This window comes from Acanthopagrus latus, chromosome 15 (assembly GCF_904848185.1).
Source record: "Acanthopagrus latus isolate v.2019 chromosome 15, fAcaLat1.1, whole genome shotgun sequence".
NCBI classification, from domain to species: Eukaryota; Metazoa; Chordata; class Actinopteri; order Spariformes; family Sparidae; genus Acanthopagrus; species Acanthopagrus latus.
Window position 1 is genome coordinate 18826979 of NC_051053.1, and position 17248 is coordinate 18844226.

General features: G+C 40.8%; 1 protein-coding gene across 2 annotated transcripts in view; it reads right to left on the minus strand.

Moving 5' to 3' along the window:
* The window catches only part of camkmt (calmodulin-lysine N-methyltransferase), a 109603-nt gene that overhangs the window by 91030 nt on the left and 1325 nt on the right, over positions 1-17248 (minus strand). For both annotated transcript variants that reach the window (XM_037124633.1, XM_037124634.1), the window contains exons 3-4: positions 16266-16447; positions 15831-15895 (exon numbers count right to left, since the gene is read on the minus strand). In XM_037124633.1, the coding sequence (XP_036980528.1) occupies positions 15831-15895; positions 16266-16447 (247 nt within the window). The remainder of the gene's footprint in view (positions 1-15830; positions 15896-16265; positions 16448-17248) is intronic.

Here is a 17248-nt window from a genome sequence, read left to right on the forward strand (position 1 = left end):
GGCCTACTGCCAAACTCATGCTGCTGCTGTTCAATAGCAGCACAATAGTTTACACATATAACAGTGTAATGATATATCTCTATTAGACATCCTCCTCTTCTCTCTCCTGGCCTCTCCCCTCACTTCTCATCTCTCCAAGCTCATCAGTCTTTTACTTTGCTGTGCATATATGCTGAGCAGGATCCTCACGAATACTTTTTGTACTTATTTTCAGAATTTAAAACTAAATATGAAAAAGAAATATGAGGATAACTAAAATGGAACTTTGATGTATTTATTTGTGTATTTCTCACAACTGAAAGATGATGATCAACCACATCATCTCCGAGTTTTCTGCATTGCGACTCAACATATGTGGCACCAAAAATCATGAATACAGGGCTGTATATTCAACAGTCTGAGCTCAGTTAAGTCTTCCATGTTCCACATTACCTTCCTCCCATGTGTGTTTTAGAGAAAAACCACATGTGCCTTAAAAACTTGATGCCATTTTTAACAGCTATAGAGCATTTTATATGATCCCTGCGAGTGAACACTTAGTAGAACTGCGGATCAGACGAACACCACAGCTCTTGAAATTTCTTTCAAACTGCATCGCGGGTTATGTGGATATATACCCGACCTCTGAGGGAGCTTGGGTGGCGTCGGCACTGAGAAAAAACATAAGTGGAACATTCACAACAGCATAATAGTTGTTTTGATCCTCTGAGTGGTCAGCAATTGCTGAGGCTCATGGGTGTTATGGTAGATATCATGGAAATTCAAGCGTGTGACAATGAAAGAAGAAGAGGCAAAGGAACAGAGGTTAAAACATCTGCAATTGCTGATGATAGCAGTAAGATTATGGAGCCATGCTTCACACTACTGCAGACTAGATACCTGCATGATACATATAAACAACTATAAGACAAGGTAGAATGGGTGGACAACATGAAATTATTTGTTGGACTATGTGATGAACCATCTTTTTGATAAAGATGTCTATCAAACACATCACGTGTCACATCATTTAAAACATTTCTTAAACAATCTAAATTGGCAGTCAATGAGCTGATGAGTAAACCAACTTGACAATAATCTATAGATAAGGGAAAAATAAAAACAGGCCCTACAAGGATGAAATCATCTTACGCGTTGAAAAACAATATTTGTACTAAATGCATTAAGGTTGGTAGGATTGATGACTTTCGGCATTTCCAATACGAAGATTTTCCATCATTTACAATTTATGTAAATATTCATTTTACGGACTAAGTGATCACTCAATTAATCAGTACAGTGAGAAATTAATCGCTAATGAAAACAATAATTATGTGAATATAAATAAAATGTATTTGAAGCATCTTGTATTGTGGAGACATTTATGCCAGCGTATTTACAACAGTAATGTACAACTGTTAGAGGGATATAGGCAAAAATATGTGTGTTAATGTAAATTTTCAGTGTATGTACAAAATAACATCAGTGTATATTAATTTCTGAATTCATCTTATTTTACATACCGCAATATCGGTATTTGTCCCAAAACTCCAGTATCTGTCCGGCTCTACTTTTCTATAAGCAACATGGTTTTGATATGGATGTCTATTTATGATTCTGGGTCAACAATAATTGTTTCATGGGTTTCACTTTCAAACCCCTCAGTGTCATCAAGGTTAAGGGAGATTTTACTGAGCAGCCTGCTCTGAGTCTCTGTGGCACTGTTGTCATCACTGTGCATGCATGGATGGAAACAGTCCACTAAGCATGCTGTCAAGACATACACAAACACACATGCACACAAATACACACATGCATTAGTGTGTATTTCTGCACCAGTTATGTGTAAGTAAAGCAATGTCTATGCCACTTGGGCCCGGGGGCAGTTACCCACCTGTCACACACCGAGACACACAGAGGGAGACTTGCATTACCCTGCTCTTCATTCTCTCCAGTAATAGCTTGTCAAAGGAGCCGGCTAACTGAAGCTAAATAATGCCTCATACACAATTGGGCATTATCCGCTAGGCTAGCTAGCCTCTCACCACAGCTGCCCAGGGGCTAATGTCCAAATGAGATGGTTCATTTCAGCTCTCTGTCTCTCTCTCTTCCATTTTTACTTTTCTATGTTTATCTTCATGACCTTGTCCTTTTTCCCCATGGAGGTAAAGGGCAGGGGTGGTAGAGAGGAGAAGAGCCAGGATGAGGAGGGAGAAGATAAGGGGTGATGGCGATGGCTGCTGGGGGTTTTGCGCTGGAGAGGGGGCATTAAAGGATCGAGAGAGAGAGAGAGAGACATACATGGAGAGACAGGAAGCTTTAGGCCATAGACCAAGCAGCCTCTTAAGTGATCTGATTGCGGTGCTAGGGAACTACAGTGACTGTGCTCAGAATGGTTGCTAATAATACATCTCCATTTAGACTGACCCCGCAAACACACACAAGAAAAGAGAAACAAATCACTTTATGCTAACAAAAGAGATCACTCTCGTCTCGTAAGGCCAAACAATGAAAACTAAATGCCATGGTAAACAAAGAAACAGAGCGAAGTCTAAAGGGAGACAGAGACGAACCATCCTGCCTCTGTCCGTGTCCTCTAGCAGACGAGCAAAAGTGAATGACACTTATTTTCAATTGATCAGCAAAGCACTGTGGTGTGTGTGTCTGTCCGTGTGTGTTTGCAGGACGAGAATGGGCTTAAATGACGATCATTGATTAGCTTTAGGCCTATGGCCCACTTAGGGCACGCCATGTGTTTGCACTCACACAGAGGTACCCACACATATACAAAAACACACACACACACACACACACACACACACACACACACACACACACACACACACACACACACACACACACACACACACACACACACACAATCATCATAAGTGGATGGTGGACTGAGACCGAAAGGGAGCCGGACAGACAGAGGGTAAAGAGGGAAAGTCGAAGTGGAAAACAAATGGATACATGCGTGGTGTGGACGACAGAGAGGGCAGGGAAAGAAAACGGTTCAGAGCGAGGGCAGCGGACAAAGCTGACTGTCAATGCATTCAATGCTGTGTTTTCATTATTGTACTCTTATTTATTTTCATCATTTCGCTTTTGACTTGTTTTATTTTTTCAATTTTGAAATATTTGCTGCCCTCAATACTGCCCATTGTGTTTGTTAGTTTACATAAGCATGTCACCAAATGTTCGCTAACACGATGCCACAATAAACAGCAGGATTATTCCAACCATTATAAGACTTTACTCACTTTGCTCACGCTCAGGGCCGTAGTATAAAATCCAAATAATCTTCACACTCACTAGTCACCTTTATGTCCCGTATGGCAACATCACGCTCATTTGCACAGGTTTATCGTTTAATTTGTCACAGTGATATGTGTATCGGTTAACTACTATAATTTATAAAAACCTGCGTATATCTACGGTATGTGTCTCAGGCTAAAGGCATACCAGGACACAGTGATATGACAGCATAGAAGCCAAAGTGGAAAAGAGGCTTTGATACACTGAACATGCATACACAACAAGCCCCAGCAGTGGAAGTCATACAAAGACTTAGAGCACCCCCAACTGGGGGACAACACTGACAAAAAGAGACAGAGGAAATCAGTGTACAGAAACACATGTGCCATACGGGTACAGATGAGGGCGGCTCTGCACATACAGTAGATTAAATATAATATAAAGGCTGATTACTCATGTATTCTTTCTCTATTTGTTTCTCCCTCGCTGTCTGTACTTAGACACTTCACACCCCTTATGTGTGTGTTATGTAGCTTATACTGTTTGTGCAGGGCAGTTATAGCTGAGCAAATGTTTTCCCGCACACAGTCCAAACAAAGGCCAGGTGACACTCACATTGGCACACACACACATACATCCACAAAACACACACACACACACACACACACACACCATGAAAGAGGTGCAATTAGAGCATCCCACTCCAATTAACCAGCTCTCTAAACAAATCCACATTAGGCCCTCCATTGTGGCTGCGCTCGAAAACAGCCACTTGGGAAAGCAGCATAAAAGCTCCAACTGTATTTCTCCTCCAGGACACATGTGCGTGCGTGTAAGTGTGTGTGTGTGTGTGTGTGTGTGTGTGCGAATTTGTGTTTGTTCGGACTGGCGGTGGTTGCACAGTGGCATGGAGTCTGGGCTGTTATGATTATGATGGTGATGGGAAGATTGTGCAATCACTGGTGGGTGGAGAGAGTGAGAGGAAGGCAGAGAGGGAGGGAAGGAGCGCAGCAGAGAGGGTGGAAAGGATGGAAACAGGGAGGGAAGATGTCACCAACAGCAGAGGAAGAGAAAATTAGAACCTTTGGTTCTGACATAGCGAGCTATAACTTTTACCAGTCTTCCAAAATGTATTGTTTACTTGAAGGACACTTCTCAGTATGTTTATAGATTTCTTCCCTGTTTTTACATCTTAAACGTGTCTTAAGTGATCGATGAGGAATGTTTAATGTTGAAACTCAAAGGCCTCAATGGTGGACAGCGTCACCGCTGTACACTTAGTAATGGTGCTTAACAGAGTGAAAAATCAAATGTACAAATATCAGACTGGAAGTTTTATTTTTTTAAAAATGTGTCTCTGCCCTGCCTGGTTTTCCCAAGGAGGATGTTTCAACAGCATAATTTAAAACTGCACAGAGAGGAAGATGAAAAGACAAGAAATTAAGTCAACAGACACACAGAGAAGTAGCAAAAAAAAAGAAAGGGAAGGAGAAGATGTAGGATCCTAAAAAATGATATCTCCACCTGGGATCCCACACTTAACCCTCCCTATCTAGCCCTGAACACACACACACACACACACACACACACACACACACACACACACACACACACACACACACACACACACACACACACACACACACACATTTGATGAAAGGCCCAGTGGGGTAACAGTGAGTTTGGAGGAGGATCTGTCTAGCATCCTGAATGCACACCAATCTCCCTGTAATCCCCTCTGTCCCCACTGAGACACACACACACGCACACACACACACACACACACGCGCACACACACTTACATATTAAGCGCACAAACACACATATTGCACACTGGTTTGTTGTGTACATATGAGTCTTCAAAAATAATTACTTTGCTTATCTACATCAGAACCTACTGCTACATCAGGCCTGTACCCCTGTGTGTCTAGAGAGAAAAAAAAGAGGGCAATATATGAGGTGAAAGGTTGCCATCATTCACCGGAATTGTTTTAGGGTTAGATAAATGAACCAAAAAGAAAAAAGGAGCCGTGTAGCATTTTTTGCCAGATGTGATTCCACATAGTCTGGCTGTATTGTCAGGGGCACTTTTCACTGAGCCCGTCAATGTAAGTCATGTTGAATCGTTGACAATCACTCACTCATTAAAATTGTTTAAACTAGTGTATCCTCATCTGCCATAAATTAAACTTCTGGTGAGTATTGTTTGTGTTTGCAGTGACATAAAAATTACAATAAGTCTTGTCAAAAGAAAAAACAAAAAAAGGAAATTCAAGTTAGAGACACACACACACAGAGAGAGAGAGAGAGAGAGAGAGAGAGAGAGAGAGAGAGAGAGAGAGAGAGAGAGAGAGAGAGAGAGAGAGAGTTTCAGCCTCAGTTGGCAAACACAAAGATCTGTGGCGCCATGACCCGCTGTGGACCAATAGAATAAGAAAGTAAAAAGTTGTGTGTGTGTGTGTGTCTGTGTGTGTGTCTGTGTGTGTGTGTGTGTGTATGCGTGTGTTACTTTACAATTAAAGGAAACTTACATGTTCAATTTTGCTCTGTTTGGTAATATTTAAACCATAAGAACTTATAGTATTTCGTCATGGTCTCATTCTTTGACTGTTTTTTTTATTTTTCAAATGGCTAATTGAAACAGACCACTTAATGAAATCCTTTTCCCCTTAATATTCTCAAATGAGAGAGTAAAGCTGCGGCACAATATGGCAGCTAGCGGTTAGAATTACAGTGACAGCTTTAGTCTCTTCAGCCTGGAGCCCAGGAGAGATGCTACAGCTAGTTAGCGATTAGGGCAGTCTCTCAGGGGGCCACTTGAAAATCAGTTAACTTTCCCCTCAGAGGCCCACGCTAGCTCACATTAGCATTTAGCACACCCATTAGCGTCAACACCTACTTTAGCATTAGCACAGCCGACTGACAGTTAAAGGGCCCTGTGGGGCTATTTAGAGAGTCTCCAGATAGACAGGGACTGACAGAGTGAACAAGTACTGTAGCAGTTTGTGCATTAGAGCTGTATAGTGAGTCACTAAGCAAGTTAATGGCTCCTTAGCTAAATAGCAAACACATTAGCAGTTTAAGCAAAAACATGTTGACAGGTTGAAGGCTGACAGGCAGCTGCTCCACCTCTCTGTTCAGGCTTTTTAAGGCGTAAGTCCAAGTAAATTAGGATCCATTTATTGACAATTAAAATTAACTCCAACTTCCAATGACTTAAAGGAATGTATTTTACAAATTTAACAGAAGATGAAGTCAAAGACATATAGTACCAGTGGGAGCAACAGCCTTTACTAAGGGACAAAGAAACCATGTTCCTGTAAGGCACTTAAAGCATTTCCTAGTTTCCTAAAAAAGCTTAATCTTTATCAAAACAAGTTAATGTTTATTCACTTTAAAAAGCAGAAAATAGACAAATGACACTAGAAAGCAGTTACCTCCATCAAAAAATGGTGTGTTTGTGTTCTAAATCTAAAAACCAAAAAAAAAAAATCTAAAAAAATCTTGAAAAACAATCTATTCTAATCAGGTGAGAATGGTGAAACCAGCTCAAAGCTGGAAATACATAAACACACACGAGGACACAAACACAAACTGGGCTTTTGGCACTGGGCCATATCCTATTCCCATATGCCTATGTAGCCATTTACTACAGTGGTTACACTCCCAGACCAACACACTAATCACATTAATTATCTGTTTGTTTTAAACATCACCAGGGACATTCACACACGTGCACACTTGTGCCTTGAGAAGTACAAAGAGGTTCACTTGATAAGTACAAGAGGGAGGGGAGCCTAATGAACAACCATGCACTAATCACTAAGCTCTGTATGATGCAAGCAGACTCAGCATGTGTGCTTATGTATATACATGGTAAATGGTAATGGTAAAGACAAATATGCATGCAGGCACAGTGGCAAACTAAGCTCTGTATGCATGGACAGTAAGTGCAAGAATAAAAAATGTTTTTTAAGATGTCCTGCATTTTGCCGCTTCACAACCCTCCACTTCTGGGTAGACAACAGGTTGGTTGGTATACAACAGCGACTTCTTGTACTAATTGGTAGGTCTGGGTAAACTCAAGCTGTCATTATCTTCAGTCTGCGGTGCATCAGGTAAATTAAGTCTCCAACGTCACATCAGTGAAATCATGAAAAAACACAGTTTAGATTCATGTAAAGCTAATGCAGCTGCAGGAGTTTTCTACCTTGACATTACAGTAAACAAACATTGTGATTCAATCAAAAGCTAGTGTTACACCCTAAGAAGTAGCTATAATAAGGGAAAACAATATCTTTGAGGATTTTATTGCTTGGAATGAATCATTATGTGTGTGGACTGACTCAAATGTTTTACTCACAGTATTAACGTTTATTTTTTAAGAGGAAAAAAAAGAAAGAAGCTTAGCGATGATTACCACAAGAGTTGGCATAGCAACTAATCAAGCATAACTACTTGTGCTGTATGGGAATTAACGGCACAGCTGGAGCACTTCTTTGTCCGGCCTCGTTAGCTTTTAACACATCTTGTATCTTGTATACACATCGTGAAAAGCTCAGAAGAGAAGGGCCCTGGGGCAGAATATATCGTGTTGACAGTATGGCCTCCTAGATGAGATGATGTTCCGACGGTTAATCACAACTAAATGATATTATATAATCTCACTCTCTTTCTTTATGTGTGTGTGTTACATTATTTGAGGGGCCAGTGTATGCTGAGCTTAGGCACCATAGGGGACATTGCCAGGAGGGGCACACAGGGGTTGGGTGACTTAAATGGAGAAAAATCCAATAATTGTATCCGTCCATAGGGAGGGCAAGCTTTTAGGGAGGGGAGCGACCTGTTATTACTCTTTCTCTTTTCTTTCTCTCTTTCATTTTATATCCTAATTCTAGGGTGAGGGGGTAACCTAAGAAAGGGAGGGGATGGAGTGGAGAGACATGAGGGGTTACGGACTGAGCTTGCTGTTAAAGTATGTCCTTGTAATTAGCTGAGTATTAGCAGTGGTGACAATGCAGGAGCACTGGGCAGGGAAGCACCCTTTAACGCTCTACTCATTTCCTGAACTTAATCCCCACCGCTTACTGGTAATAGTGCACACGTGCACACGCATCTGGACAGACACACACACACACACGCACTCAGTCATGCACACATTCACATAATCAACTGCTGGCTATAATGGGAGTGGACTCCTTGAGCGAAGCTTCACCCAACAGCTCACCTTCAATCCCCATTGTGTTCAAAGTCATAATGGGACTTTTACTGCAGGGACTTTCAGTGTGCACGAATGTGTGTGCATGCGCATAACCGTCCATGTCTGCATCTGCACATTAGCATCAAGTTTTGCTCGGATATAGCGTGGCGACTGTTTACTTCTCGAGTGTCAAGAAGCCTCCAACACCCAACGCGACTTCAGGCAAGTCCCTGTTTCTTGTTTCCTCCAGTGAACGGATGGAGGAGACAAGGCTGGAGAAGCGAAAATCAATTACTTTCAATTAAGTCAACCGGCAACTCTTTCAATGTGCCCTCAAGCCACTCAAGTCTTGCTTACACTACCTCCAACCCCCACTCCAGCACCACACTAAGTGACACACACTAGATGCACATGTGCACATGCAGCCACATCCATTTACTGTGCAACTGTCTTTCTGTGTTTAGCGATCAAATTATTGACTTAGAAACAATTACTGTGGCAATGGCTAAAAATGTGTTTGAATAGCAGTCAAGGAGCATTTCAGTCTGTTGTTTTTTATGACAGGAAAGAACCAACAAAAGTGAAGAAAGTACTTAATTTCATTGATTGGTATGTTCTGTTTTGCTTATTTAGAAATGAAATTACTCGAACAACTTAATCCCTAATAAGTCCCTAATAACTTCAACATTTTTGTTACAGAAAGAGAAAAATAATATTATAACACCATTACCAATATCATTTATTCAAATTTATACAAGAAAAAAAGCTTGTAAACTCCTACTACCACCAGAAAAATATCTGTTTTAGTAAGTAGTTTAGCTTTTTTCTACAAAATGTCATAGAGCCTGAGATTTTCATTATAAAAACAACTTTTAGCAATTTACATGTATTCATCACTTCCTCTTTTTTGGCCATATGTGAGCAGATTGTAACGTGACGTGAAAGACAAGACTTTAAACAACCTTAAGTTGTTTAATGCTGCTGGACCGTGGATATATTTGTGAAGGTATAGGATTTTCTAAAATAGCCCAATGGATGTAATGTTAAGACAATCGCTTACACAAAGCAACATTAGCTAACTTTAGCTTAGAAAGAGAGAATTTTTGTACCCATTTGTATACATATATACATACATTTAAGAACAAAACCACATTTCTTGTCTGTAATGTCTCCACTGACATTACAAGGTTGAACAAATGTCTTGAAAATAATATAAAAATATGTTTTTATTTCTATAAGTTTCAAAGATTCTATTGACAACACCAAGTTGGGTAGTAGGTACATTCATTACCGATATGATGTTGAAAAATATATATATATATATATATATATATATATATATATATATATATATATATATATATATATATATATATATATATATAAGAAATTGTTTTTTCTTTAAGCACAGATCCTGGACTAAATCAAATAACAGTATCAACCAAAAAGAAAATTCAGGTGTTATTATAACAACATACAAGGATAACATAAGTGGAGTTTAGAAAAATATAGCACATTGCTGACAAAGGAGCAATTAACAGCAGCTCTGTGGAATACGAGAGAACAAGAATATGGGCATGCTTCGGTGTTATTAGACTCCGAGGAAGCATGTGGGGTATTCTTGTTCCACATTGATTTTTATTCCATTAGCTTAAATCAAACTCGTAAGAGACACCTGAGCTCAGAGCGCACGAGCAGAAAACCATTTCTATAGAGAGCATGTTATAAACAGCACAGGGGGGGACCACAAACCTTGTCATTGACACAACAGTCTGAGTGAGCTCTGTGTGTGTGTGTGTGTGTGTGTGTGTGTGTGTGTGTGTGTGTGTGTGTGTGTGTGTGTGTGTGTGTGTGCCTGCCAGCTCCTAGTCTAGCGCTATTGTCTAACAAGGTCTAATTAGCACTATGGCACAATGAATTAGCATAATTATGCAAACAGGGCTCCGCTAAAGGCTTGGCACAAGGGGAGGCTACGGGGGGCACCTATTACAACACACACACACACACACACACACACACACACACACGTACATGCTCATACGCATACACACGCAGTCACTCAGAACACTTAGACACTTTACAACACATTAAACACACATAGGTGACTGTGGCAGATCTACTGGATACAGAAAACACACGCACCTGTCCAACGCCGCAACCGCAAGTGACAAGGACACAAGCCCGTCATGTGCAGAGAGGATCAGCTGATGTTTATGTGTCTACTTCAGACTCTGAATATGTTACTTACGCTGATATTTATCCTCTCTCCTCTTTACAGACATCCTCCCGTCACGAACAGTCGCCAGTGTACCACAGCAAACATCAGACATACACACAGAAATGACCAGCTAAGCGCCCCGACCCCCCCCCCAACACTCAAACATTCTGGGCTTATAGTATTTACCAGCGGGGGTGATAGGTGAAGTCTGTGGGAGATAATAGGGATGACTGAGAGGCTGAAAGGCTAGTAGCCATTCAGACAATGACAGCTGTAGTGAAGAAGGCTCTATTAAGCTTCATTAGGATGCTTGCCTCTTGATTACACACACACACACACAAAGACACACACACACACACAATTCAGGAGCGGAGAAAGCATCGCCCTCAATGAAGCTGGAGCTGAACCGGCTTCCAGTTTGAGGATTCAAAACCACTAAAACAAGCAGCAAAGATAATTTATTCCTGTCTGTGTGCGTCGGTGTGACCTTCTCCGGCAACGTGAGCCCAGCAAGTAACCCCGCAGCCCAACAAGCCCTCTTACCAAAAGCTCTGCAATGTCAACAAGCTCTACCTAAACCCTCTCAAATGCACACACACACACACACACATATACACACACGCACACACCTCCTCTGATGCATTCTTAGTCAACCAACCCCAAGGGCCTGTATTGTGTCCTAAAATCCTGATCCCTAGCAGGAAACAAGCACCCCCTAAAACTCCAAACAACGGCAGCACAAAGCTCTCTTACAATTACAAGCCCCCACTGTCAGCTAAAGAACCAGGAAGGTTGGAAGTTCAGAGTTCATATAGTTCAAAGTGATTGAGACCGGTCTGAAATAGGCCCAATTATTCATTGACAATGTATAACGAGTTACAAATGTAACTGCAGCTCCAGGACTTCTAGACGACCAGCAGAGGGAGCGCTCTGGACTTTAATCAAGATTAAACTTAGGTGAGTATCTTCATTAGAGATGACAGATGTCGATTTTTTTTCAGGTGATTTCAAATTCCTAACCTGTAACCTGAGGGAAAGGTGAAGATGTAGTGAGTAAAGATGGATGATTTAACATCCCATAGCTATTCTAAGATGATTGTGTAAAACTGCACAGACTTTTTCCCTCCTCTCTGAATCCTTGTGGAACATCTATTGCAAATTGCAATAGTGTTGTCTTCTTCTTTTTCATCTTCCTCTCAGTGTTTATTGGCAGATTTTAACTCTAAAAGGTGTATATCACGGCCTACTGCTTTGAAGTGTGTTGATGATGCACTTGTTGAGGCAATTAAGGCAATTTGGTTTTATATCAATATCTGATAATATAAAATTCATGCATCCCCCAATCTATATCAGTAATTTGTTAATGTGTTTCAAAGACTTAATCATATTTCACTTCCAGTTCCAACAGTAAAACAATCTGCAGCCAACTGGGCTTGGCATGGATTGGGATTGGGATATGATTGGATTTTCTAGTGTCTACAAATCAAAATCCAGACGTTTTTTTTCATTCAATATCATATATTTACTGCGTTGACTACCTACCTTCACTAAAATATTTCCTCCTGCTATGATCATGATGTACCATGTAATCAGGGTTGACAGCGAGTATGCTCAGTTCCCTTCAGATATGGGTAACACAGAAGCTGACACAAGAAACCAAGACCCGAGAGTGTAATCTGGACACGGTCTGAGTTGCTTCTTGGAAATTACTTCAAGCCTTAATATGGTTCTGTCAATTTTACTCTTAGATTCATGTTAAGGCTGCACAATTAATCAAAAAATGTATCAAATTCACAATACAGGCAAGTGTGATATCCTAATCGAAGAAGTACCATAGCTCCTGTTCTCAAGATGTAAGACAACAAGCTTGTTTGGCCCGACCATGTCACGTCATCACGATTTAAATAGTTCTTTCAGTGAAAATGAACATTTTTATGACCCAATATATGGTTTCATTTGGTTTTCAATCTTATAATAAAATCCATAAAATATATTTTTAAACGTCTATAAATTCTTGAAATGCTGAAATGAAAATGAAATGCTTATTGAATGTGAGCAGAAGTGATGCAATATCCCAGATATTCAAATATCCATATTATGCTATCTGAGTCTCCTCTGGGATGTGATGTCATCTCTAAGACACACTCTCCATTTCCTAAAACATTTTCATCGAGACTCTTTTCCTGACCCTGTGGTCTTGAAATGAAACCATTGACTCCAGCTTATCGTCACCTTAAAAAACAACATATTGTTCACATACGTGCACAGTGGTGGGACAAGTACAATAGCCGGCGGAGAGGGTCACGCTGAGAGGGGGCAGCAATTTTAAGCTGAGTCCACACATTTTGGAGGCAGTGGACTAATCCGGCCAGGCTTTTTAGCCTGCTATTCAGGAGGACAAGGACCCCTAGGATTTGGGCTTGTCCACACCTCAGGGGTGGGGGATTATCAAGATAGCAGGAATGGTGGAGAGGGTGTGATGGTGGGCGAAGTGAGTATGTGTTTATTAGCAAGACTGCGTAGATTTTTCGCAAGCATAAGTTTGTCTGCATTATATGTCTTTATAGACTTGTAATGTCTTTTTGTAGGAGTATACATAAATGTGAGTGTGTGAGTGTGTGTGTGTGTGTGTGTGTGTGTGAGTGTGTGTATTTAGAGGGGTTTTCTCTTTGATTCCCGCCCCGAAAAATATACCCAAGAGCTCTGACAGGGTCACCTCTGGGCCTTTCAGAGCATCCTCTCAACCAATCCTAATTGATCTCACGCATTACTAGTCCCAAACATGGGATGGAGAACAGGAGGGAGATGGCTGGCTCATTGTCTGAGGAACGAGGTCCCCTTGCGAGTGGCTCTTCACTCCTTAAACACACTCACACATCCACACAGGCACACACTCCACCTCTGGCATGCCCACCCACCATCTCCCCCCTTTTCTCCCCCTTTTCCCCTCTCCCCTCCTCTATGCTCTCATCTCCGACTGTGCTAATCCACCGGCCAAGTCAGGAACTCAGTTACCCATCTGGACAAGCACGATTCCAGCTGGGAGGAGAGAGGGATGGAGGGGTGGAAGGAGGAAAGATGAGAAATGGAAAGAGGGCTGGGTTGAGACAGAGGGATGAGGGGGTACGCTTGAAGGAGTATAGAGATCTTTATGTCAGTTCCTACTTTATGTACTAAGGGAGGGAGAGAAAGAAGAAGGATGAGGTATTTGCAAATCACAAAGAGTGCCAAAAGGAAAAATCATTATGACGTCTTTGTTTTCTCTCTGCAAATAAACAGGTATTGATCTCATTGTCTGCATGTGGAGAAAGGGGATTATCCACTCTAGCAGGTTGGAATGGGAGCTGCCACTGAGCCCTGTCATGACTTATATGGTCTGATCCCATTGTACAATGCAGTAGCCCCTAGACATGACCTACACCTCTGACCCTGACTCCTGTAGAGCCATCTGGCCGGTTAACTCTAACCTATGACCTTTGCCGTACCGCATCTCTTTGTATGTTACCTAAGAAAATCACAGTAGAACAGTTCTGTGAAGCATGAACTTTACCCATAGTCTTATCACTTATCACTTCAAAATAATCCTTACCTAGTGTTGAGGTGTCAATGGCAAATAAAAATGGCAATAAAGTTGTTTTGTATACATGTCACTAATTAACCAAAATATATTGGTAACTCAAGAAAAACACATGCAATTACATCAACTTTGTCTGCTATCAGGCCACTTGCCGGCATAAAATGACAAAAGTTAACTTTTCTGCAAACCACCGACACATTCACATTTGTTCCTGTCAGGCTGAGTACCATTTCTACACAACTTGTCAAATCCCATTCACATTACGGGTTCATGATATAAGGTGATGGTGGAGCAATTACAGCCAAGAAGTTTGTCAAGCTAGTGACCACAGAGTTTAAGACAGCGTTACAACATTTTGTAAGTGTGGGCCCTCATTCTCTTATCACATAGGCTTGATAAGGTGAAGGAGTATCACTTGAGAGGGAAAAAGTACCACTCTTATTGATGGTTGATGGTAATTCCAGCTCACGTATCACTGTTGTGCTGTTATATTGTTATATTGTTCTCTATGCATTTTTTGTCTTTCTTTCTTTTCCCATTAAACCTCTTTACATGTCCCTTCTCTTTATATTTGTCCATATTTGTCTTTGATGATTGTATTCAGAATTGTTTCCATCTTATTTTGGTGCTCCATGACACCATGCGGCAGTCAATTGTTACTGAAACAATAAAATATTAATAAAACAAACAAACATTTTGTTAGGGTGAAACCACTCGAAATTCTGAAGAAGACCTGGGAACAATTTCCAACCATATCTGTGGTGACAGAATAAAAAACTGAACATAAAGAGACCAAAAGTTGCAACATAAAGAAACCTAAAGTTGCAAGATAAAGAAATGCAGTCTCAACATATCCATGGTTTGCATAAACAAACATTGCCAAAAGGTATTCTTGTGGTTGGGTCAAAGCTTAAAACGGAGTATGAATGTCTGCAATCACAGTTAGAATCCTACTCTTCTGGACTGATCCATAAAATACAGATTGTCTAGTTGAAATATATCTTTGAGTGCTATAGGACATAAGCAATAACGGAACTGAACGTAAACCATTACTGAATCAAACTCAACCAGAAGTGAACTCAGTCAAGCAAAGTGCCTCACAAAAACTTCACAGAATGAAGGTGAAATCAAGGCTCTTGTGTTTCAGTTGATGCAATTTCACTCCATATCATGGAGCATGTGCAAATCCCCGTTTGAGTCATGCTCTTTCCTCTCTCCCAAACCTCTCATCACTGTCGACTGAAGCAATAAGAAGACTGCAGCCCACTCTCCTTCTAAAGGACAACCGAAGGTAACAGAGAGGAATAAGCACATGATAAACTGCTGCGGAAGCCACACAAGAGACATATTCCCATTAAAAGAGATGGAATCATCAAACCAACTCCATCAAACCATCAATCAAACACTAACAGCACACAGCATGAGACTAACTCAGACTTCTAGTGTGCATGCGCGTGTGTGTGTGTGTGTGTGTCAGGGTGGGATAAAGCGAGAGAGTAGTGCAGGCAAACAAACTGTGAACATCTCTCTCACTAACACAAACACACACAATACACAAACACGATACATGAAAGTAGTAAGATAAAGTATGTACTTACAGACATTACCGGTGTTGTCAAAGCTGTTGAGCACTTCATTAACTCTCAGAGGGCCTAGGTTATCCCTGAGAGACACAACCATATAAAGGCTTAGACAGCAGTCTTTGGAGAAAACCATATTGCTTTTGTGTTTTATTTTTCTAATAGACAGTGAAACAAGACAAAAGAGTCTCTGAAATGAATGGTAATGTAACAAAGGAAAATCAATCCCAAAGTGAGCACAGATATGACATGTCATGGATTTACAAATGTCACAAGTTCAAATCTCAGAGTTGTAGAGGAAGTACTTGGCTAAATCATCTTTGTGAAACATTTGTTACATTTAAAAATATGTTGAAAATTCAAAAACTATCTAGTAATTTCACTTAGATTGATGATTGTGAACATGTCCACTACTGTGTGTAGTGCACTGTGGGATGATTCCAGTGTGTGTACCTGAGAAAGGCACTGTACTCAGGAAAGTAGACACTTCTGTACTCCACCCACTGGTCATCTGAGGTATCACTGGGGTCTTCTTGCATCACAAGCCTTTTCCTGCTGAAAAGGTCGAACGTGGCAAACCTTCGAACAGACACCTGTTTGACCTCAGGCGTGTCCACCTGCTTCCGTCGCAGCACCTGTCAGATGACCCAGACATGACAGGTAAATCTCCTCATAAGCTGTAAAGTTTCAGCATTCACAGAATGAATCAGTCAGTTTTCCTGTTTTGGCAGTGTGAGGTGAGATAAGATCCTTCTGAAGGACAACAACATGCAATGGAGATGAAATACATTTCCAGCTAAAACTGCAATAACAATGTCATGTTTTTGTGTGTTTAACCAAAAGTTGAATAGATGCACAATAGTATGCTGTATACTGCTGTGACTTATAATCGCTCTGCATAGTTAAACATAATGTACAGAATGAATCTTATCCTCCTTTATACTACAAGTTGTATCTATTTATCTCATCTCATTACTGTGACTGGAGGAAGCAGTGCAGAATGCAAGATGGCCCCATTGCAGGGAGCTGCTCTTGTCAGTGGAGGGTAACGTCTGTGCGATGCCCATCTATGGAAAAAAGAAGAAGCCCTACTTTTATAGCTACTACTCATGTGTGCACTATGTTCCTGAACATGCACAGCTAACTAGATTCAGTAGCTGGAGGAAAAATATTGTTATAAAACCACTTGTTGATACAATAAGATGAGGTAAGGATTCTAGGTATGCTGTAACATTTGTCAAAGCAGACTATGATACAATACTGTAACAGATAAATATTACATGAGCAATGCCATGACTGGTGGATTATTAGGATATAATGATATCTACATAAGGTATACATATAGAAAATGCACACCCCCATATCTCACACATTCTTGGGCTACGAATAAATGAGATACAACTGTATTTCAAAAATTAAGTAAACAACAGCTTTGT